The sequence below is a fragment of the Drosophila gunungcola genome, chromosome 3R (genome assembly GCF_025200985.1).
Source record: "Drosophila gunungcola strain Sukarami chromosome 3R, Dgunungcola_SK_2, whole genome shotgun sequence".
Classification (NCBI taxonomy): Eukaryota; Metazoa; Arthropoda; class Insecta; order Diptera; family Drosophilidae; genus Drosophila; species Drosophila gunungcola.
The window spans coordinates 7,371,509-7,394,000 of record NC_069139.1 but is presented as its reverse complement, the minus strand read 5'-3'; the positions used below and the strand labels follow the sequence as shown (position 1 = coordinate 7,394,000).

At 40.3% G+C, this 22,492-nt stretch overlaps 3 protein-coding genes across 5 annotated transcripts; 2 read left to right on the top strand and 1 right to left on the bottom strand.

The window, feature by feature from the left end:
• Positions 1 to 3: 3 nt before the first annotated feature.
• Positions 4 to 7,406, bottom strand: LOC128255853 (uncharacterized). 2 transcript variants are annotated; one of them, XM_052985634.1, is made up of 2 exons: positions 7,120 to 7,406; positions 4 to 633 (listed from the first exon to the last, which is right to left on the bottom strand). In XM_052985634.1, the coding sequence occupies exons 1-2, from the start codon at positions 7,250 to 7,252 to the stop codon at positions 107 to 109; spliced, it is 660 nt and encodes a 219-aa protein (XP_052841594.1). In that variant the 5' UTR covers positions 7,253 to 7,406; the 3' UTR covers positions 4 to 106. The 2 variants fall into 2 exon arrangements, with proteins under 2 accessions (XP_052841594.1, XP_052841605.1); XM_052985645.1 differs by lacking the exon at positions 7,120 to 7,406 and adding an exon at positions 699 to 825 and having other exon boundaries at positions 6 to 633.
• Positions 1,068 to 2,629, top strand: LOC128255807 (protamine-like protein 99C). The gene is made up of 6 exons (XM_052985570.1): positions 1,068 to 1,406; positions 1,479 to 1,538; positions 1,599 to 1,676; positions 1,747 to 1,824; positions 1,906 to 2,411; positions 2,467 to 2,629. Exons 1-6 carry the CDS (start codon positions 1,200 to 1,202, stop codon positions 2,483 to 2,485), a joined length of 948 nt encoding a protein of 315 aa, XP_052841530.1. The 5' UTR covers positions 1,068 to 1,199; the 3' UTR covers positions 2,486 to 2,629.
• Positions 7,407 to 7,996: 590 nt separating the features above from the next.
• LOC128255630 (cadherin-99C) lies at positions 7,997 to 22,475 on the top strand. 2 transcript variants are annotated; one of them, XM_052985348.1, is made up of 12 exons: positions 7,997 to 8,092; positions 9,063 to 9,222; positions 12,763 to 12,920; positions 13,909 to 14,087; positions 14,149 to 14,271; positions 16,710 to 16,886; positions 16,949 to 17,014; positions 17,261 to 20,173; positions 20,268 to 20,795; positions 20,864 to 20,982; positions 21,247 to 21,978; positions 22,042 to 22,474. In XM_052985348.1, the coding sequence occupies exons 3-12, from the start codon at positions 12,767 to 12,769 to the stop codon at positions 22,175 to 22,177; spliced, it is 5,127 nt and encodes a 1,708-aa protein (XP_052841308.1). In that variant the 5' UTR covers positions 7,997 to 8,092; positions 9,063 to 9,222; positions 12,763 to 12,766; the 3' UTR covers positions 22,178 to 22,474. The 2 variants fall into 2 exon arrangements, with proteins under 2 accessions (XP_052841308.1, XP_052841310.1); XM_052985350.1 differs by lacking the exons at positions 7,997 to 8,092; positions 9,063 to 9,222; positions 12,763 to 12,920 and having other exon boundaries at positions 13,949 to 14,087; positions 16,712 to 16,886; positions 22,042 to 22,475.
• The last annotated feature ends 17 nt before the right edge of the window (positions 22,476 to 22,492 follow it).

Sequence of the window (22,492 nt, the reverse complement as noted above, 5' to 3'; positions counted from 1 at the left end):
AGGATTGTACATAAATTGTTTATTGCATTAGCCTTAAAGATTACACTTGAAATTTTAACACTTAAACTATTGATTATAATCAATGTGTATATTATTTGTTATGACCTTATGATTTCTTTAAAATATATTTCTGCCTTCTCAATCGTTGTTTTTGCTTAATAGCCAGGTCCGTGTAAACATCCATGTCCAGTTGTACTTGAGTTACTTGCTTTCTATAGACCGACTTTAAATCGAAGAGTGGTATTACAGCCATCTTCATTATACAAAATAAAACGCCAGCCAGTGCCGCTGTAGGGAACAACAGAAGCCAATACTCCCAGTTTAGGTATCCGTCATCGCTCATCCCCAACGATAAAGACATCAACCGTATGGTGTGATGGATCAGGGACTCCAGCTTGCACCACACCACGACCGTAAAAAACTCGAGAATAGCCAAACATCCGGTCACCTCCACCAGAAACTGAATTGCGTAGGGCAAATGCATATAACGCTCCGGATACATTGCAAGATCTGTAGCCATCAGCATGAGCGCTCCCACGAAAATCCATTGGCCCAAGTCCGGAGCAGGTGAACAGCTCTCAGCGTGCGAAACTGACAAACCAAGTAGGAAGTGTATAAATCCGGCGGTGAAAACTGCACGATATGAAGCCATAATTAATTGTTTTTTTTTTTATATAAATTTAAAACTTTTTGTTTACTTTTTATACATTTTGGTATTTTGAATACTGTGAAATGAGTTATAATCATATGGTTGCTTTGTTTTTTGGTTCCAACTTGAAGATTAAAAAGATTTTTTCAGCTTTAATTATTGTGTTTAAGTGTTTATGTGCTAACTTATGACCTCTAAACAAAGTTTCTATACAAGTTTCTGTTATGCTAAGGGATCTCTTTTTGTTTTGTCACAAATTTTTTAAATTTTTTATTTTATGTCTTTGACTTTGGTGTTTCAATACAATAAAAAACATCCTTCATGAAATATTTTTTTGTTCTTGAGTCGAATTTAAAGTAATAAAAATCAGACAAAAAGGTTCAGGTAAAAACATGTTACATGTTCCCCTTACTTTAAATGTCATTTAAAATTTTATTTGAACGTGTCGTTCAAATGGCAGTTATTCTAAATCTGAATTTGTTGGCGACGGTTGATACATAATTCTGGAACATTTATAGACCAAAATTTAAGTTTAACACAAATCTATGAAATGGCGGGCAGAAAGCGAGGACGAGCCCATTGTAAACCAATTTACAAGCATCAAAAAGAAGCCCCCATAACAAATAACGGGTACCTGAACTTTTTAATGGTATACAAGAAGCGATTCTGCGGTATTTCCCCGCAGGACATGGTTCGTTTTGGAGCTAGACAGTGGAACCAGCTATCCCTTGACGAAAAGGATCTTTTTACAAATATGGTAAAATTTTATGGTTAAATTTTAACATGCTTAAAACATGTTGCATATTTTTACAATTTTTTTTTATAACAGAAAGAGTCTGTGGCCGTTAAAAACAGTCCACCAGGAGCAGATGAGCGGCAGACTAAAAAGGTAGGCCCCAATAAAATAGTAAATAAATTTTTAAGCTCTTCATATTTTTTATATTATTAGAAAGAGTCTGCGGTCTTTATAAAAAGCCCATCTCGATCATCTGAGTGGCAGTGGAAAAGGGAAAGCTCCTGCAATATGGTAAATACAAATTTAACCTAAACCGATTATTTGTAATGTTCTTGCTACCGTATATTTTACTAATATATAGAATGAGCCTGTTATATTGAATATAAGGCCAGATCAAGCTGATGATGGGCTGTCGATAAGAGAAAACCCCTTTGACGTGGTAAATAAGAAATGATCCTAAAACCTCTTTTAAATGCAAGAAAAATTATTTAAAAATTTTATAATATTATTTTTATATTAGAGGGAGCCTGTGATCTTAACAAAAAGACCACTTTGCCCGGCCGACTTGCTATTGATAAAAGAAAGTTCCGAAAAATGTAAAATGTCGCCATATGCTCGTCAGAGGGAGTTGAAAAGAGCCTCACAAGGCAATAAGCATTGCAACCCGGATAGGAAAAGTTCTCCAGAGCGTCAAACTGATAGCTTCAAAGAATGTAAAATGTCGCCATATGCTCGTCAGAGACAGTCTGCTAGAACCTCACAAGGCTCTAGGAAGTGCGCAACGAAAAGAAAAAGATCTCCAAAAAGTCAGGGGAAAGACCGAAAGTCTCTTTCGAGTAATGAAAGTTGTGCGGAGTCGAAACAGGACTCAAATTCCTTGGGCTCTGCAAGTGCATATATACATTTTTTACGGAAATTTAGACGAAAGAATTCCGAGTTGTCGGCCGGGGATCTGCTAAAAAAGGCAGTTCGTGAGTGGTCCCGTCTAGATGCAAATCAGCGCCAACAATTCGACAGGCCACTTTGGTAAAACCCTTTATATATTAACAAAGATTTTTCTTAATAAATTTTATACTTCCAGGGTTATAAATATGGGATGACAAACGTCTTCATATCCGTCGGAAAACTATAGACTACTAACTACATTTATATTTTTAAATTTTAAGTAGGTTTTGGAAAAAATTGTTTATTAATAAGTTTTGTACGCTTGATAAGAATTAATACAAGGACGATGACTGTGATTTCGTTTTTATTATATATATTATATTTATTATAAACCATGATTGACATTATGATCCAAAAAACAATATTGTTTTTTTTTTGGCAAGATGGTGTTTGGGTGTTGTTTTAAAATTTGTTTTTTTTTTTGTTTTAAATCTTTTTCGGCAGTGCAAGTGTCGTTAGTACTAATAAATGATTACTTTCTCGGTAAATTCCTTTCAATTTTAATCCACAGCGATAAGCTTTAGCGATCGTGTGCTGGAAGTGTGAAAATAGACTTCAATATACTGCTGCAGACATATCCCCTGCAGCGACTAGAAAGCTGCCGTGGCATTTGGTCAGCTGCTAAACTACGCAGAACATACGTACGTGTAAGTTTTCTAAACACGCAAAGGCAATTAAAATTTTTAAGCGACATACGAACCCCCACGAATTGCACGCAGTTAACAGGGAGCTGGACATCCCACAAAAAGATTGACTGCAGCAGCCCAATGCGGGAAAACAGGAAAGGTGCACCCGATTGCGTCACCGTCACCGAAACTTGGTTACACTTCAATGTCTACCCATTCAAAAGCTTTCAAATCTAATGTCCAAATTAATTAAATTTTAATTTAAACTGTTTTACTCTTAGTTTGCATTTTTCTTAAGGTGCTTACACGGAAAAAACTATAAAAAGTTTTCGGTTTCAGAACAGGGTCAAAACCATTTTAAACATACAACTTTTTTGTTTAAATTTTTAAAATTTGCCCGTGTCTTTGTAATTTTTCCAGTGTTTATATAAAATTGTTAAATTTAATAAACAATGTCAATTTGTAAACTTTTTCATTTTATTAAATATCTAAGGTATAAGAACAATGTAGTTATATTGTTTATTGAGAATTTTTTTTTTTTTTTTTGACAAACGATTCTTAAGACTTCCACAAATTAGTAGGTTGAATAATTATAAATAATGAAACTAACTAAGAAAAATGTCAATTTGAAAAATGTAATAATTTTTAAATTTAAGTAAGAGTTAAACATTTTAAGGATTTAAAATGTGATTTTGTTTTTATTACATAATTGGTAAGGCTGAAGAACTCGCTTGAACAAGCTGCATATACTAATATTATCTTTTAATTACCACTTATAAGCTATTTAGGCAAACAAGATGAGCTCTTAAGTTTTGATGTGGGACTCTTGAAGTATTACGTGCATCTTTGCTATAGGTACCAATCATTTGGAAAACTATGAGGGGCACGTCGGGAGAACTGCACTTTAATGGCAACACCCCGATCAATTTAAAGCCCATTAAAAAGGCCATGTACCCTTTTGGCCATTGTAGCCGGGTTGTACAACATATCGTATGCTTAATGCATAACTAATGAAGCAGCAGCTCCTACGTTTCTACGTTTCCAACGTTACTGGGTACTGGGTACTGGGTATTGGGTACTGGCACGACGCTCGCAGTCGCTTGTGGCTGTTATTGCACGGGCATTTTGTGCATTTGTGCATTTTGCGGCGAGGCTGTCACTAGGACATGCCACAATTGTTGGCCTTTAATACCAATACCGCACCGGCGCAATCCAATCCAATGCAATCCAATCGAATGGCCAATGTACAAGTCTGTACTCTGGTCGTTTTGGCTGCAAAAATGTTTCGTGGTTCGCCAAGTGCCGCTGACGCCATCGAATTAGATTACAGAAACCGCTTTTGTACGAAAAGTTGGCTAATTAGATTTCAGGTTCAGTGAACCGTTTGCCGTTTAGTAATATCCAAGGGTTTGATATTTTCGAACCAGAGTGCTATGCCGTGCGTCATAAAGGAGGATTTGAAAAATATGTGCCTTTATTACGAGCAGACTCATTTGCATGGGCTCGTTGGAGCCTGGGAAGTGGCGGCTTAATTCGTTCTAAACTCTGCGAACTACGAGCCAAACTCGGCTTGTCCCGGAGTGAGCATGCGATGCTACTCATAATCTGCATTCGGAATCTAATTCAATTAAGCAATGTTAATGGCCTGGCTGCGGGAAGGGTACAGCTGCGGTCAGGAAGGTAGTACATGGTAAGTACACTGAAAGAATGTTATTTACATTTTTTTCTATAAATTGAATGTATTTAATAATTACGGAAGAGGTTTAAATTCTGGATTTGTAAGAAACGCAATAAAACTTCGCAAAGCAGAACAAGTAGTTCTATCGAAGGTAAATACAAAGCTAGTTCAAGTACCACTGCTCTCTAGTGAATTTTTAAATTTTTATAGAAAATTCAAGTTTTTGCAGATACACATTTTTAAATATCTTTGTCTATTATAATCAATATTATTTATTAAAAAGAAAAAATGGGAGACTACGCCTTAATTAATATCTTAGTTTGCAATCTTAGTATGTTATGGATATTTAATAAGTTTTTAATTAATTGGTTATCATATTGTCACATTTTTCTTTCTGTGTTGATACATAGGTGGGAAGCCACATAACGTGAGCATCCAGGAGATGTATTCCCCGTTCTCGCTGAGACCGGATTGAATTTCCACCTTATAAATCTACCATCCGCTCCGTACTTTTCTTCTGACCGCAACTGTGCACACACACACACTCGTCTATATGGTTTATAAGTATATATATACAATATATATATATATTTTCTTGGCCGGACCGAAACTGATCTGGGCAAAGTGATTGTTCAGTCCGCCAGCAAGGCATCTTTTGGTTATTTGGTGTGCATTGGTCCCAAATCGAATTGTTGTTACTTTTGGTTGTTGTGCCTGGAATGCAGTTGTACTTTGTGGAGCAATTAAAGTGGACGAAGAATGATTTAACCGCCTCTGGAAAACAAAACGAACATGTAAGAGGCCAGAACAATGCAGTCGTCTTGTGACTCGCCATTCAGCAGTAAAAGAAATTTGAATTTATAATAGCAATCATAATTGTTAAACTGTAACTTGCTGAAGTCAGACCTGTGCAGAAGTAATTTGACGCCGAGCACAGCCAGTTTATTATATGCTTTTAATAGTTCATTTGCTTTTTTTGCTGATAACGTAATATTTTTTACAGCCAACATGTTGCACATTTTTTATTCGTCCAAGACTTATATGTTTTTATGTACTCTTATGGAGTTGCACTACATGCATTTTAAAGCAGTGGGCACAGAAAATATATTTTTATATCTTTTTAACATATGTTCATGTGAAATTATTCTTTCAAACTTGAAACTTAAATTCTAAAACTGATTTGCTAGAACAGAGATTGTTTAAATTATGCACGTACCCCGTTTTTAATCCGAAATTTGCTAAATATACAAAATATTTTGCTTATATTGCACAACCTAAGTTTATTGCCACGCTTTGTCATACGGTTTTTATTAGTCTCTTATATAAACGAAAGAATTCTTAAGAAGGTAAACTGATTTAAAAATGGCTCAAACAGCAATTCGAGCTTTTGAGGATGGCTGAAACGAAACCATACAAATTTGGCTGACACATTTAGGTTATTTGTTTTGTATCCGGTGTTCTTTGGGTATACTTAATTTAATGAAGAAGTATAAACTGAATCAAAAATTAATCTGATTTGGCAATAATTGGGTTTACCTATAGTATTTATTACTATAGTATTATTAAAAAAACAGTAATTAAATGTGAGCACAAGCAAATTGTTAATTAGTGTGAAACGTAGGTTTTATTATTATCGTGTGTACAAGCTTAATACTCAATATTTCTGACTTTAACAATGCCCTTACAATATACGTTTTGTGAGAGTAATGAAATTCATATTAAAACATCGTCATTCGATTTTTTGAACTTGAAATGAGCAATCTGATCGGCACAACGAATCAAATTTTCGTGGAAATGGGACATTCGAATTGTAAAAGTGTCGACGGAGCCGGAAGACAAAAGCCAAGCTAACACACATTATGGTAATCTAAACCCCCAATAAATTTAGCAAGCCACTACCTTTTTATAATAACGAAAGAACAAGAAGTACATCCGCGCTTAAAGTGGCCGTGGGCTTAGCTTCCATTAATCTCCAGCTCTGGGGGATTAACCACGACGGAGATAAGTAGCCTAACTTGGCTGTTAAGAAACAGTAAAGCGAGCTAATGATGTTCACATCTTGCTGAAAACCCTTGCACTTTCTCTTTGGGTGAATTATGAAAACGAAGTTAGCATCCCATGGGTTTTTAGCACCATGAAGACACTGTGTTAATAGCCAGTTAGCACATGTCTTAATCTTTTTTAAGGCAGTTTGAATGGGCCACAGATTAAAAGTATAGTTGGCAATGGAGACACGGTTTTGCGAACTGGTTTCTATATTTTATAACATTGACAGCTCTGTCTGCAGCTCATAGACATGAGTCAGAATATTATTCAGATTTTATAAGGTGTTACAGTTGATTATTTGATATTTTAAAGAACTAAATGTGTTTTAATTGATCATTAGGTGTTGGTCTATTAACATTTAACCATTGACAAATTAGTTTATGATTTAAAATAGTATTCTTGTAATGTCCCAAAAATTATAAATAGTAAATAGTCTTACAGCATCCGCTTGAAAATGATAGTATTTGCTTGGTGTGCGACTGCAAACACCTCCCAGTGATGGTAATTTCGTGGATTGGATTGAATTGGATTGGATTGGATTGGATTGGATAGCACCGCAGCAACTGTCTCATTGTCCCAATACAATGGAATATGCATATGCGACTCTATGGCTGCCTGACAGGTACAAAAATGCTGTCTGCCCCTTTAGTGAACTTCATTCATGCACCGGATCGGCGAAGCAGGCTGGCTTTGGTATTGCTATTGCTGATGCTGTTGCTATTGCTGTTGCTGTTGCTGTTGCTGCACAAAATCGCAGCAACATCACCTAAAACATTTTAATAAAAACTTTAACACAGCGCCCCAAACAAACACAGAGAGAAGAAACTGCAGCTAAAAGCAAAAAAAAGAGGGAAAAAAGCTCGAAAACTGGTTCTTGCAACCAGAGCCAGCCTACAGCCCACTACTCCTATGGAAATGAAACATGGTGGTCGGTGGTCTTTTATTTACCTTTGACTTAACAGACCGCTGTTAGCTGATTTTTCTCCCAAAACATACCTACATGCACCTGCAGATCGCGGATCGTGGTACCTGTACGGTGTACACCAAGGCGAAGCCTTTCGCACTCGAAAAATGGGTATATGTAGCTATGTGCGATGTGTGACATCAGCTGGTAAACTAGTCCCAAAAACCAGTTTTACCGCAAAAGCGAATGCCAAACGAGGGATCATTCCCGATTCCACTCCGTTCCACCTTGGATTGGATGGTATTGTGTGGTATCGTATGGTATGTTATGGTATGGTATGGTATGGTATGGTACGGTAGCGCCCACTTGTTGCTGTTACTGAAAAGAGAAACAGGTAAAGCGAAACAGTTCCGAAGCGACCATCGAGCCGACATCACGTACTTTCGCGCAGTGTATTATGAGCATAAGCGTATTTTAGGTGGCTCCCGCGATACCGGTTTTCAAGCTGGTATGAATATGCCTAAGAGCTAATTTTTTAAGAGTTATCTCTCAAGAAAATGTGTAAAGTTCAGAATGGTCCGTTTATGGTAGCCGACGTGTGATGTGTAGATCCAAAGCAATTTGAAGTTATAATACCCTTACATGGTTTATTAAGCCCCACAATTCTCTATACCAGTGAATAAAAACGTAATAATTGTCGTTTAAATAACAAAGAAACACCGAAAGGCGAACAAAGCGCCCATCTACGAAGCATCCAACATTAAAAAAAGATTGTACCTATATATGTACATAACTATATGTACGGAACCCCCGAAAGCAAGACTTTCTCTTGCCAATTTATTGTTAACCCGGAATCACAATGGTGTAAAAACAAACAAAAATTTCACATCAGTTTACTCATCAGCACTTCAAGAAAAAAGGATAGAACACTAATGTGGAATGTGAACGTGATCGATGTATTAAATGCCAATGTGTTTATGGTCTTGTAGAAAACACACACAACACGAATTTAATTTATCGCAAAAAAAAAAAAAACAAAACATCCAAAACCAAAACCAAAAAACGTTTTCTGTCAGATCGGCAAATGAGGTCACGTATGTCGAGATTTGTGTAAGAAAACTTATACAGTCTTGTACAGGCATACATAGATAGTCATCAACTTGCCATGCTACTTTTACTATATGCTACCAAAAACTCCCACGCGCCGCTTTGTTGGCTACATTTCGCGAAATATTATGATTTATAATTAATCCAAGAGGACAACCTCGAAAATGCACTAAAAAGAAGTAATTAAAAATCAATCTAGTGTGAAAAAACGAGAAAACATCGCTCTGAAACCTGTCTTGTGCTCATCATTTTTAATGTATTGGTTCAACATGAGTTTTCTGATAGCCAGTATACAAAATAAGCATTAATAAATGTTTTTAATATAGTGACGTGTGTGTGTTATTTAAATTTTAACCTTATTTCGTAAACAGCGTACGGGTGGCAAGCAAATACACATTTGAATATCATATGTCCGAAATGTAATTGAGGATAAAGAATTCCATCGTTAACGGCGTGTGACATTTATCACGTTGGATACCTAGCAGAAATATTTTGAGCAATTATTGCAATTTATAATCTTTAGAATAAACGGTAAGTTACTTACTTTTATGATATATTGTTAAGAAAAGACTATCAAAGTATACAGTACTTACACAAAGAAAAAGAGTATCAAAGAATATAATGTTCTGCTATTAAACTTCTGATGTCTTCTGCAAAGATTAATCTTCATTTAGTCAAATGCCCCGAGGCAAAAAATAAAGAAGAAAACTTAATCACCTAACAGTTATTTTAAGCGGGAAGTCAGCTCGATTAATTTTATTGTCACCAAAAAGTACGGAGTTCAACGTCTTAGTTTGCTAGATAATTTGTGGATTTTGTATATTTTTAAAATAATTAATTTTATTAATGAATTTTATTTGCGTCTTGATATTTCGATCGTCTTTTACCTGACTTCTTGTTGGTATTTATAAGATGTTTTATTTAAGTGCAAAACGTGGCTTTTAAAGCGATGACCATTTAAGACAATCATATTTAAAGATTATGTTTGTTACTCAGCAGTTGTTTGTTCAAGTTTCTTAAAAACAGGCAAATCATGAAAATTAACCACCGAAAAAAAATGATTCCAAGTAAAGTGGCTTTCAGATACTTGATGAGTTCATTAGAACGATTAGGAATATAAAAACATGACCAGTCGGCATGAAATTATACAAAACAAAAGATTATCATGGCTTTTCTATAGCAGTCATATAAATAATATAAACTGAATTGAACTTTATTTATGACTGTGCCATTACTACTTCTTTGTAATTCTAAACTGCCTCGATTGAGATGGTTTATATGCTGATATACGGCAATATTTTATTGTCAGCAGGCATTATGAAACATCTCACGGATCGGAGCAAACAAAATATGCATATAAACGAATAATTTGTATGGTCGCGAGCGCGTCCTCCTGTTCAATAAAATTAAAATACAATAAAACACCCGCGGAATTAGCATAACAATCAAAGCTGATCCTGAGACAGAACGATTCGCGTATGATTGGTGGTGGGCCAGGGTATGCAGTGATTCGGTAACCAAAAACTAGAGTTCCTTTCGTGTTTATTTAAGATTTGTGTGGCAACCATCGTTCGCATTCCAATAGATTTCAGATTTAAGTTCGGTACGTATTGTACCACATTCAAAACTAGAAAATGTTGGCAAAAACAGCATCAATAAGCAACAGGTTTCCCGTACATATCGAATCTGCACCCAGCACTGCTAGCATTTCAGGCAAAGGCATACAGGCATACGGCATAAAGGCATAAGAGACATTCAAAGCAAAGCTACACCGAGATACCTCGGCTTTCGTTTATTTTGCAAACCAGTTTGGCACATTCGGCTTTTTCTATAAGTTTCCGGTTGAACATAATCAGCAACTGACTTTCTGCAGCCACCGAGCTCCATGGCAGTGGCTGTGGCTGTGGCTGTGGCTTCACTTCATCGCGACTTTTGTTTATGCGAGGAGGGGCAGAGTATCATGGTATGCATGTCCAGTGAAAGCGGAGGACTTGCAGCGCTATTCGCGATTTTCGCGCTTTTCGCAAATAGAAACAGGAACGGCGCAACATTTAAGCCATATCAATACAATGTGATATCGCGTCGTTACGCAATGGACGATCGTTGCTTTTATGATTTCGGAGATAATTTCAGCAGCAGTTGCGTTTTAAGACAAGTTTGATTCAATTCCAGATTGCAGCGCCAGCACACATGGCGAAAATTTAATAAGCCGTTAAAAAATATAATGTATTTTGATTGGTTTGTTAAGATTTGTGTAGTATAATTGGGTATATTAAGTAACATTAGGCAATCGAAGAAAAGAGCAAAGATTGGTTGTGGATGCAGGAAATTTAACGATTGAAACTTTTTTTTTTATATATTCGGCTTAATAAGAAGTTAAGTTTTAAACATAATAAAACACCCAGTCTTAACTCTTTTATTTCTCACAATCAAACACTCTATAGTAGGCAATAAATTTTAATTAAATTTTAAATTGCAAATGTGTAACTACAGTTTTATTGATTTAGCTTTCTTAACACGATAGCGTTTGCACACATAACAAATTCCCCAATACTCAAGTTAACCCTTTCGCCCACATAACCAACATTGCGGATGAGTAATCTTTGTTCTTTTTATGTTTTTAACATCCATATACCGGCGGAAATAAGTTAAAGAAGTTGGAGAACCTAGTAAAATAAGAACTGGAGAACAACGATATTTACAGTTAAAAAATGAAGTGGTACCATACAAACAATTTTGATTCATTGAGGAAGATCTTTTAGATTTCAATTTGTAAGCCAGTCTAATAAAATAATAATTGTTATTATTGTTATTAATGATTTCCAATTTTATACACAAACTAATAGGTTACTTGTGAATAATTAAATTTCTTAATGGATTCTTAAAGTTAAATAATAAATGGCTTATTTTTTGTAGTTCTATATAAATAATCTATTTTTCTGTTTATATGAAGATCTAATCAATCTAGTACTTAAAATATTCTTAAAAAGTAAAAAGAATAAAGTTCATCAGAGCGTTAACTTTATTTAATGAATTTTTTTTTTCAAATAGCTGAACTGAGTCTACATATAATTCCCATCCATAACTAATGATCGCAACCAAATAAGAACCGAAGAAAAAGCGAGAAAACCAGAAGATTAGCTTCGATCTGTTTCGTTAAACAAACGATCCGAGTAACGGATACGATGGAAGTGCTCCTGGTGCCAACGAGTCTTGGCTGTAGTTTAAGTTGGCAATAGAGACGGCGATGGCGATGGGGCAGAAAACCAGCGGATGTACGCTACTGAGGTGCTGAGAAAGCGCTGGAACTTAGGGATTGAAGCCACAAGATGTGGCTTTGGAGAACATTTGCTAACTGTATCCCAGCCGCAGCCACAAAAGTTGATCGGCCAGTCGGCAGTTGGCCATTTAGGCGCCCGATGAGCTGAGGTGGGCAAAATGTGCACCTGATCGTGGGCCCCGTTGTCCATGGTATAGTATATAGTAGTTGCTGGCTGGCTTGCTGGCTGGCTGGCTGGCACAGCTTGCCTTCCCACTTTATTAACCAATTTACGATCCTACCGTTATGCACTTTTCTCTGTCAATATTTCGCCAGCCAAGTGGTTTGATGAGCTCAAAACGGAGTTATGAAAATGTTCATTTTAGCCACACAATTTCAACACCAACTTAGTATCTATTATCGCTTACAAATAGCTGCAAAGCTATCCATCGTAGATCTTCTCATCTTAGATTTCTACATGTCCATATATGTGCATATATTTATATATATATATATGTATATATATTTGGCAGGGAGAAAAGAAAAGAACGGCTAAGACAACGCCAAGTTTGTTAAATTGTTTATTGCATATTGATATCACACCATGTAAGGCATGAGAAGCCGTCTTTGCATACAAAAGCGGCGTATGCAGAAGACATTTCGAGCTTTGAGCTTCGAGCTCGGGTTTCCACATTCGCTGTGTGGGCCCGATGGCGTAGGTTAAGCTGTTAGTGGCTCAACATAATATTTAAATCAGACTCTGGCAAATATATATTTTACAAGCGATATTTGTTTACTTTGGTCTTTTGCAGAAAAATGGCCGCGAGAAACCTCACTCCCCAGCAGGGATTGGGCTTCTTTGGACTCCTAATCCTGCTCTGTTCGGCGGTTTTGGGCAAGTCGCAAATGTGCGAAGTGGAGACCGGTCAAACGAATATTATTCTGGATATCGAGGAAAGCCGTGAGTCTTGTAAGTATTTTGTATCAACAGATTATATACAGAATATGGCTGAGCTTATCGACTGACTAACCAAGCAATTTAAGCAGTTTAAAATGGCTTTAAACAGGAAATATGACTTCTAAAACGGCTTCAACTGCAAATCTATTACGTGAATGCAAAAACATGAATGGCTATACATTTTTTAGACAAAATGCTCTGCGAGCAGCCTCGACTTCAAGATCATAGACTAAAAGCACGAAAGATGCAAAACACCATAATTATAATTTTAAACGTGTTCATGCACATAGCCATCACATCACAACACATCACATGAAAGAATGAAAAGCACGTCAGACCAGAGAAATTAAATATACTTTGTAGATACATTGTATAGGTTACATACATACATACATCTCTTTAAAGGTGAAACTAGCCAACTATCCAAACCGCAAATGGTTGATTTTGGGTCTGTAATTAAGTAATTTAAAACATTAAATCTTGGGTCACAGAAGTTTAGTGAGGGTGCCTGGGGAAACCCTAAAAAAGTACTTATAAAATATTGAAAAGAGTTTTTAAAGGCCGTTTACAACACATTCAATTTAAATTTACATTTATTTTACAGCTACATAAAGTGTTATAGAGCCTTTAGGCATTGTGTTCCCACTACAAAGCATTCAAATTAAATATTATGCTTCGTTATGTAATATCTGATCTCACTCTTGGAGGCGCTTACTGCGAAACAACAAGATCACGCGAAATTTAAAGACTTTCATGTGCACACAAGATGCATCTACGATATGTATACACATAGTGTATGGTACACACACACACACCGTACAGTGTACACATCGCAAGTGATCGCTGCAACTTGACCCCAAATGCAAAGAGAAAGGCAGCTGTCTGCAGTTTTCTCGTTTCCCTCCTGAGATGTTTGCCAGCTCAGAGCTACTTGTACCAATAACCTAGCTTTATTTATTAGACTTCAACTTTTACTATATTATTTATGCGTTTTTTGCAGTCATTGGACAGCCAACCACACCGCCAGAGCTTCCAATTTTCGGCGATCCGGAGACGGAAATCGCATTGAATTTGGTCTTTCCGAAAGGCCAGCCGATTTTTCAGCTAAACGGCAAGAAACTACAACTACTGCAGCCTCTGGACCGAGATGAGGAGAATCTCAGTCACATTGTCTTCCAGGTAGAAGATGCCCTCTGCTCCATTTCGCAAGATCAAAATATTTATGAAAATATGTCTTCAGGTCTCCTGCACCATTAGGTCCACGAACAAGAAGCGCACCATTCCCATTATTGTTCGGGTGTCGGACATAAATGACAATGCGCCGCGTTTCATGAACACGCCCTATGAGGTTACCGTTCCCGAGGTAAGTAAATACATAGTAGTAGTAATAGTAAACAGACATTTTCCAGCGTCCGCACGATCAGCCTCTCGTCGCCCCAAAGTTTTGCCCGCATTTCTCGCCATAGTTCCTCTGCCGGCCTCAGCCGGGTGCTAAACGGACCATCACGCTGCAAATAGACTCCACATACACTGAGAAAAATATGAACAAGTGACTAAATCAGTTTAGGATTTAGTCACCAGCTCTTGTGGAATCTATTAAAGAACTACCAGCCAATCCTTGTCATTCTATGACTTGTTAGCTTTGTCCTCCCCATATCGGTATCATTTCAATGTAAATTGTTGATAGTAACTAAAGGAAGGTTTGATCTCAGTTATTATCATTCATTTAAATATTCATTTTTTTATAATAGACCTTATCTAACCCTGCATTACCATTAAAATGGAAATTATACTAAAACTTTTATCAAAATATTTGACAACCTGTAAGGTTTCTTATGTTTATTACTTTTGAAATATGTATAAAAATGTTCTTAAAGTTAGCTTGTTTTTTTTACTTATAAATAAATTCTTAATAAGTATCTAGAAGCGTATAATATTTGGTTAAAAATTTATATTTAAAATTTGCGATTTTGGATACTAAAGATTTCCTCGAAATTTCTTTCTGTGCAAGAGTCAGGTGAATGTGCATAGTCTTCTCGACGCGACAGCAGCAACTACATACTGAACACTAATGAAGTGGTAGTGAACATGTTTTCAGCGCTTCAGCAACACAATAGCATGTCGAGCGGATCCCCAATCCCCAATCCCCAATCCTCAATCCTCAATCCACAATCCGCAATCCCCAGCATCCGAGGATCATAAGATAGGCGGCAAGTGCAAGAGTATTGCCTGCCGGCTTTTAATCACGTATTTAGACTAATAACCTTCAATTACAGAACTGTTGACATATTAGAAAGCAGCCAGCGCTAGCAAAAAGCATAAAACAAAGCGGAAATGTGCTACATACAGACTCGCACATAAAGAACCCCTATGAAGTGCATTACTTGGCGAAGAAACCTTGCCAATAAAAGTGCTCAAATCGCACCTGTGCCTTTACCTAACAGGAGAAACCGCACATAATAGACCTATTTAGACATTAAACCAGAAGTATAACCAATTTAATTGTTCACGAGCAATCATCATTCATTAGAACACTTATGAAATCGGACAAGAATGGCTTTCAATACATTTAAAAGATATTAAATTATCGTTAATTAGCACTCTATACGACGCTCTAATCTAAAACCACTTTCTTCATTTAATGAAAAGTCCACTTAAATACTGTTAAATCGAAAAATGGTCAAGTTATTGAGGCGCTGATCAGAACTAAGACCTTGAGATTACATTGCTCGGATAGTAAATAAGATGGTAAATGCATTAAAACTGAATATAAATGATTCATTGGAATTTGCCATCAGGACGTTTACCCATACAAAATTTATTTAACAATGTGAAGCCTTAAAGTTTAAGAAGCCTGGTGGAGAATAAACAAAAGGGCTGCCTACCTCATCGTTTCTTCGCAGAAAAGTGTATGTAGTGCATTGTAAATTCGTGATTCAGGTCCCTTTATATGGCCTTCTGCCAGTCAAACTGGAATATAATTGGTATGCACTTGCCGGCTTAGGCGAACACTCCCAAGGGACCCGATGTCCGATGTCCAAAGCAGAGAAGACAACACAAGACAGCGCTACACAACAGAATCGCATTTCATTCCCGCTCTATCAAATAATTACAAGAGCCGAGATACAAAAAATTATACCTTCCAAGAGCTACCGAAACAATATGCTATCTGCCCAGATCAATACCCATTATAGATGGGTACTCGGACTCCAAGCCATGGGAATTTGAATTTGTAAATGAACAAACACCGAGCAATAAAACCAAAAATTATGAAAAGCGAAAAAAGATGACCTAAGCGTGCATGCCATTTAGCGGAAAAACAAATCGCAAAGTTCAGCAGACGAACAATGAGGCTCAGCATCCCAGCAGCAATTCTTCGGATGCTAAATTGCAGACTCGAGTGTACAGAAGACAGAAGAAACTGCAGCAGAAGACACTCCATGCAAGTAGCAAACTGGCTGCTTAACATGGCTTTAGGAGGCTGCAACCGTTATATAACAGCCCAGCAGGCTTTTGGATCTTCACAATGCGAATAAAATAATGATCTCGGGGTTTCTTTCGTTGGGCTTCCAGCTGGGGCTCCCTGGGAAATGTTAGAAATTAAGCACTAGAAAGAGAACACATACATCATAGTTTCTTCTTGCTGAACCAGAAACAGTATATTAAGTGGCCAGGAAACACTTTCGGTTCTCAAGCGAAGGCCTCTCTCACTTTGTTTAAACTTTAAAGAAAACTCCGACCCCCGTCGCTTCCCATGTCGAATTAACTGACATTTCAATGGCTTATAATAATTTCTTACAGAGCACACCGGTGGGAACCACTATTTTTCGAAACATTCAGGCCCTCGATAAGGATGCAGGTGTGAACGGGCTGGTTGAGTACTTTATAGCCGAGGGAAGTGCCAATTCTACAGATATTGAGAAGTATAGTGCCGATGGCTATGGCACCTTTGCCATATCGTTTCCCCACCAGGGTCAGGTAGGTCGGGAAAGCTATAGCTTTGCGAATGATATATTATATGTTCTGTCCATTTATTTTAGGTTACGGTAGCCAAGACTTTGGACTTTGAGAAGATACAAACCTATTATCTCACTATTGTGGCTTCGGTAAGTAGAGTCTTCCTAATAAATTTACTTATAACAAAGGTTAATTAAACTGTCTACTATGCTATTGCAACAATTAAATGCTGTGCCAAAAAGGCCCCAATTATCTACTTACTTTTACCGGCTTTTACTGCCGACGGCATTTTTGTAAAGTTCCATACCTTTCACTTGGCATCTAGGCTGTAAATATATGTTTATATATTATTTATATATATAATTTTTTTTTGTTATATTTTATTTCACCTTTAGGATCGGGCGCGCAATACCGCAGATCGTCTGTCGTCGACCACAACCTTGACGGTGAATATAGCCGATTCGAATGATTTGGATCCATCGTTCATATACAGCGGATGTGCCTCCCTGGATGGGGCCTGCATAAATCCGGAGTACTCCGCCTCCGTGCCAGCGGGATCATTGCTGGGAGTTCTAACAGTTCTACCCGAGAGGATTCAAGCTGTAGATCTAGACACCATTAACTCCCCGATCCGCTATAGTTTTGCCAGTGGAATGCCTGGCAACTACGCTGACTACTTCCAGATCGATGAGCATACGGGCGTGCTAAAGCAAACCAAGGCAATTGACACTTCGACTGCGAAGAAGTATGACATAATCGTGAAGGCAGAGGAGGTGGCGCCGGGACCGCAGCGATTCACAACGGCCAAGTTGGCCATTGCCGTTAAGCCAGTGGACGCCAATCCGCCCGTGATCTCGTCCTCCCAAACCGAGGGCTACGTGGACGAGAACTCGCCCATCGGAACTAGGGTGTTGGACTCACATGGCAACCCCATATCGTTCCGAACCACAGATGCCGACCTGAGTGACTCCGATCCGAAGCCAGACTATATCTACGAGCTGACCACGCCGTCGTTCAATGTGACCAGCGATGGCATACTGATTGTCAACGAGGACAACCTCGATCGCGACCCGCCAGCTCCAGGTCGTTTCAAGTTTCAGGTGGTGGCCCGGGAACCGCGAACCAATGCGGCCAGTGCCCCGCTCAGTCTTACGGTCCACCTGCGCGACGTGAACGACAACGCGCCCAAGCTGGCCATGGTGCCGCCCATCTCCATCACTGCCGGCGATCAGAGCGAGAGTCGCCTGGTCACCCAGGTCGTGGCCAGCGACAACGACGAGGGCCCCAATGCCGTGGTCACCTACTCCATCTACCACGTCTCGAACAACGGCCTGGCCAAGTTCACCATCAACGAGACGACGGGTGAGATCCGGACCCAAGGACGTCTGCTTGCGGGCGAGCAATATAGCATTACGGTGCAGGCCATCGACATCGGGGCACTGTCCTCCCAGGCCATTGTCGAGGTGAGTGTGACGCCGGGTCCGAACACAAAGCCCCCTCGCTTCCAGAAACCCATCTACGAGGTGCAGGTGAGCGAGGGTGCGGAGATCAACTCCACGGTCACGGTCGTTCATGCCGAGGATCCGGAGAACGATGCAGTGGTCTACTCCATCATGTCGGGCAACGATCTGCGGCAATTCGCGGTGGGTCAGGAGAGCGGCGTCATCATAGTCATCCGGAAGCTGGACCGGGAGAGTCTGACCCGCTACCAATTGATCCTGAAGGCGGAGGACACCGGTGGCCTCTCGAGCAGTGCCACCGTGAACATCAAGGTGACGGACATCAACGACAAGAACCCGGAGTTCGATGCCTCCACCCTGCCGTATGTCTTCCAAGTGGACGAGGGCAAGGCCCAGGCTTCCGTGGGAGTGGTGCACGCCACCGACGCCGATGAGGGCATCAATGCCGAGATCACCTACTCCATACCCACGGACATACCCTTCACCATCAATGCCACTTCCGGGGAGATCCTGACCGCCAAGCAACTGGACTACGAGCAGCTGAACGAGTACAAGTTTGTGGTCACCGCCAAGGATGGAGCTCCCGACGCCCGACTGGGCACGGCCAGTGTCACGGTGATGGTGCTCGACCTGCCGGACGAGGTGCCCAAGTTCAGCGATGCCCGCATCGACGTGCACATTCCGGAGAACGAGGAGAACTTCCTGGTGGCCACGGTGCAAGCCTTTGATCCGGACTCTGTTCCGGAAATAACCTACGTTCTGCGCCAGGGCAATGCTGAGCTCTTCCGGGTCTCAGACAAAACCGGAGAGGTGAGGACCATCAAGGGATTGGACTTCGAGAGCCAGAAGCAGCACCAGCTGACCATTGGAACCATTGAGAACGATGGCGATGGGCCAGGAGATACCATTCAGCTGGTCGTGGATGTGGAGGATCGCAACGATCTGCCACCGAGATTCATAACCGTTCCCGATCCCGTGACCGTGAACGATGACCAGGGCATAGGCACCATCATAGCCACCCTGCCGGCCATCGACGAGGATGGCACTTCGCCCGGCAATGTGGTTCGCTACGAGATCGTGGGTCGTGGCAAGGCGCCCAAGTACTTCCAAGTGGACCCGGACACGGGTGCGGTTCGCATCAGAGACGAGCTGCGCAAGGAGGAGGACACGGAGTACCAGGTGGACATCAGGGCCTACGACCTGGGTGAGCCGCAGCTCAGTTCGGTGGCTCCGCTGCGAGTCGATGTGCACCACCTTCTGGCCAATGGCAACAATGAAATCAAATCGGACAGCGGCAAGTTGGAAAGCGGCATGGTGATGAGCAGTGAAAGCATTGGGCTGGCCTTCAGCGACGACAGCTACACCACCAGTGTGCCGGAGTCCATGGAAACGAACAGCACCCTCAAGCTCATTCAGATAGTGAACTCAAAGGTATCGGCCGATGGACCACCGGCCTTCAGGTGTGATATTGTGCGCGGCAATGACGGGGGTACCTTCAACCTGAGTTCCGCTGACCATGGCTGCAACCTATTGCTCATGCAACCGCTGGACTTTGAGAACAGGACCTCGTACACGATCCAGCTGCGCCTCACATCCCATCGGTATTTCGTCAACCCGCTGAAGGACACCGCCACCGTGGATATAATAGTCCAGGATGAGAACGACAATGCGCCGGAGTTTGAGTTCAACAGGCTGCGCGGTCAGCAGGACACATTCTACACCGTGGTAACCGAGGAAATGGATGTGGACACCACCATTTTGCAGGTGCGTGCCACAGATCGGGATTCGGGTAAATTCGGCACCGTTCGCTACGCTCTCTACGACGATGATGAAAACCGGGTTAATATGGTAAGTAATTAAGGGTTGATATATGTTTGTATGTACCAACATACATATACCTTTTTACTTTGCATCACAAAATATGTATTTGTTATACCCTCAGCCCACCAGCTTTTTCATGATGTCGGAGGATAGTGGAGTGTTGCGCACCGCAAGGCATTTTAAGAGTGAAAACGATTTTCCGCTGACCTTTTTGGTGGAGGCTCGCGATAGTGATGCCCAGGAGCAGGGATCTCATCGCACCAGAGCCCGCATAGTCGTGAACAAGCTGGCGGATATTAATCGAATGGCATTGTCCTTCCCGAACGCGGCACCCGGAGATCTGCGCAACTACTACACCGAACTGGAGGAGCTGCTGGACAAGAAGACGGGACTAGTCAGCGGCATCGAGCGCATGAGCAGCCAAAAGTACCTGGCCAAGAATGGATCAGTGATCGAGAACCCAGCCGCCACGGACATATGGTTCTATCTGATCGATCCGAAGACGGAACAGTTGGTGAGCCGTAAGGATAGCATTGTGGCGACCACTCTACTGGAACCAGCTGCGCGATCCGAACTGAACATTGCCCTGCCCAGGGCCACAGCCGATAATATATCATTTCCGCTTGAGCGAAATGAGCAGGTTCACAAGGTGGGTTATTAATTGTGTTACACACTATCTGGATAGCTTTTAATTTTGTTCCTTTTCTGAATCTTCAGGTTAAGGCCGCTGTGGCCCTCGATAATGAAGTCTTCCCCTTCACTCTTATTGCCATATCACTTGTTATACTCATACTGGGCACAATCGGCATCATTTACATATGCATTTCATGGTCAAAGTAAGTAGAGATCTTTTCTTCTTAAGACACATAAACGTTTTGAAATGCCGTAGACAAGAAAGCCTTCGAAGAACGGCACAAATTTTTAATGCCAATTGACTGGTTCGATTCATTTCATAACTTTTTTTTTTTTAAATATTTTGATAGCCTCTTATAAAAGTTTTAGTGTAATGGCTTCAATTTTAATGCCAACATAAAGCGAAATTACAGTAAAAAAATTGGACATTTGAATCATAATAATGATTTATATTTCATTTTTAATAGATACAAAAACTTTAAGCAACGCATGCGCCAGTATTCGTCCACGAATCCAAGCCGTTACGATCCGGTGATCGTTAACCAGCAGGCCTCCAATGCCAGTGAAACCATAGCCAACATGAAGGAGTACGAAACGCAGATGCTGGCGATGGCAGTGCCACCGGATGTGGATGACGATCTGCAGCTGGACTTTAGCGCCAAAAACCATGCCTTCTCGCTGGACAACGTTAGCTACATAACGCACAAGGAGAACACCAATGGGGGCGGTGGTCAGTCCAGTCCATCCCACTCGGACGCCACGACGGCCACCATTGCCACGCTGCGTCGGCACAAGAACCTCAACAATGCCAACATGAACAACAATCTGGCCATAAACAACAGGCAGAATACCTTCAATCGCACCCTGGAAATGAACACTCGCAACAATGCCAACCCACTGGGATCCCCGCCGAACGGAGGTGCCCATTCGGGGACCTTGACGCTGGGTCGCATCAAGCACCAGAACAGTAACCATTACCAGAACGGCGCCTACAATATAGATCCCACTGGGCCCAACAACATGGCAAATGCCAAGAATAATGCCTACAGTACGATGGGCAGGCGGGGAAACACATTCAGCGACGTGGGATTGCTCAATGGCAACGGTGAGCTGATGAATGCCACCCTGGGTCGAAATGGCCAGCTCAACAACCGACTTTATGGGGCGGAAGTGCCCATCACAAATCCGCTGTTTCAAAGGTAAAGTGCCTAAATGTTTTCACAATGATTAAAATTAAATAAAAACATTAAATATATTAACAGGTCCAGTTCTGATCACAACCACTTGAGCAGCACAAATGAGAACGTTTCCTTTGGCAAAAGGGACTATGGCCAAATAGGCTTCTCCTATCTGAACGATTTGGATCGCTCGGAGGTTGAGACTACCACGGAGCTGTAGGCAAACGATTAAGATAACTGGTTCCAACACTTAACAAACTTTGTTAATATATTTAGCTGCCAATTTTTAACTTTAATAGCGCATTTTAACAACGAGAGCGGTTGCCATCAATCCATAATCATAGCATATGCAATCTGTAAATATTCGAGTAGAGATACTGATTGGAGGAACTGAATACTGATATATTTAACTGTGCTTTAAGATCAAATAATTACAGTCATTACTTTTAAGCAAACAGAGTGCATACTTTATATCTTTAAGGTAACTGCAAAAGCTATGCATTTTTATAAAGAAATTTGAGTTGTTAAATATATA

Excerpts from the sequence above, each read along its gene's own strand:
- LOC128255807 (XM_052985570.1), top strand. The coding sequence starts at position 1,200 with ATGGCGGGCAGAAAGCGAGGACGAGCCCATTGTAAACCAATTTACAAG. Across the intron at positions 1,677-1,746 it reads GGGAAAGCTCCTGCAATATG|AATGAGCCTGTTATATTGAA; the intron begins GTAAATACAAAT and ends ACTAATATATAG. Across the intron at positions 1,825-1,905 it reads GAGAAAACCCCTTTGACGTG|AGGGAGCCTGTGATCTTAAC; the intron begins GTAAATAAGAAA and ends TTTTTATATTAG.
- LOC128255853 (XM_052985634.1), bottom strand. The coding sequence starts at position 7,252 with ATGAGACAGTTGCTGCGGTGCTATCCAATCCAATCCAATCCAATCCAA. Across the intron at positions 634-7,119 it reads ATCATTTTCAAGCGGATGCT|TTTTCACCGCCGGATTTATA; the intron begins GTAAGACTATTT and ends CATATCGTGCAG.
- LOC128255630 (XM_052985348.1), top strand. The coding sequence starts at position 12,767 with ATGGCCGCGAGAAACCTCACTCCCCAGCAGGGATTGGGCTTCTTTGGA. Across the intron at positions 12,921-13,908 it reads CGAGGAAAGCCGTGAGTCTT|TCATTGGACAGCCAACCACA; the intron begins GTAAGTATTTTG and ends CGTTTTTTGCAG. Across the intron at positions 17,015-17,260 it reads ATCTCACTATTGTGGCTTCG|GATCGGGCGCGCAATACCGC; the intron begins GTAAGTAGAGTC and ends TTTCACCTTTAG.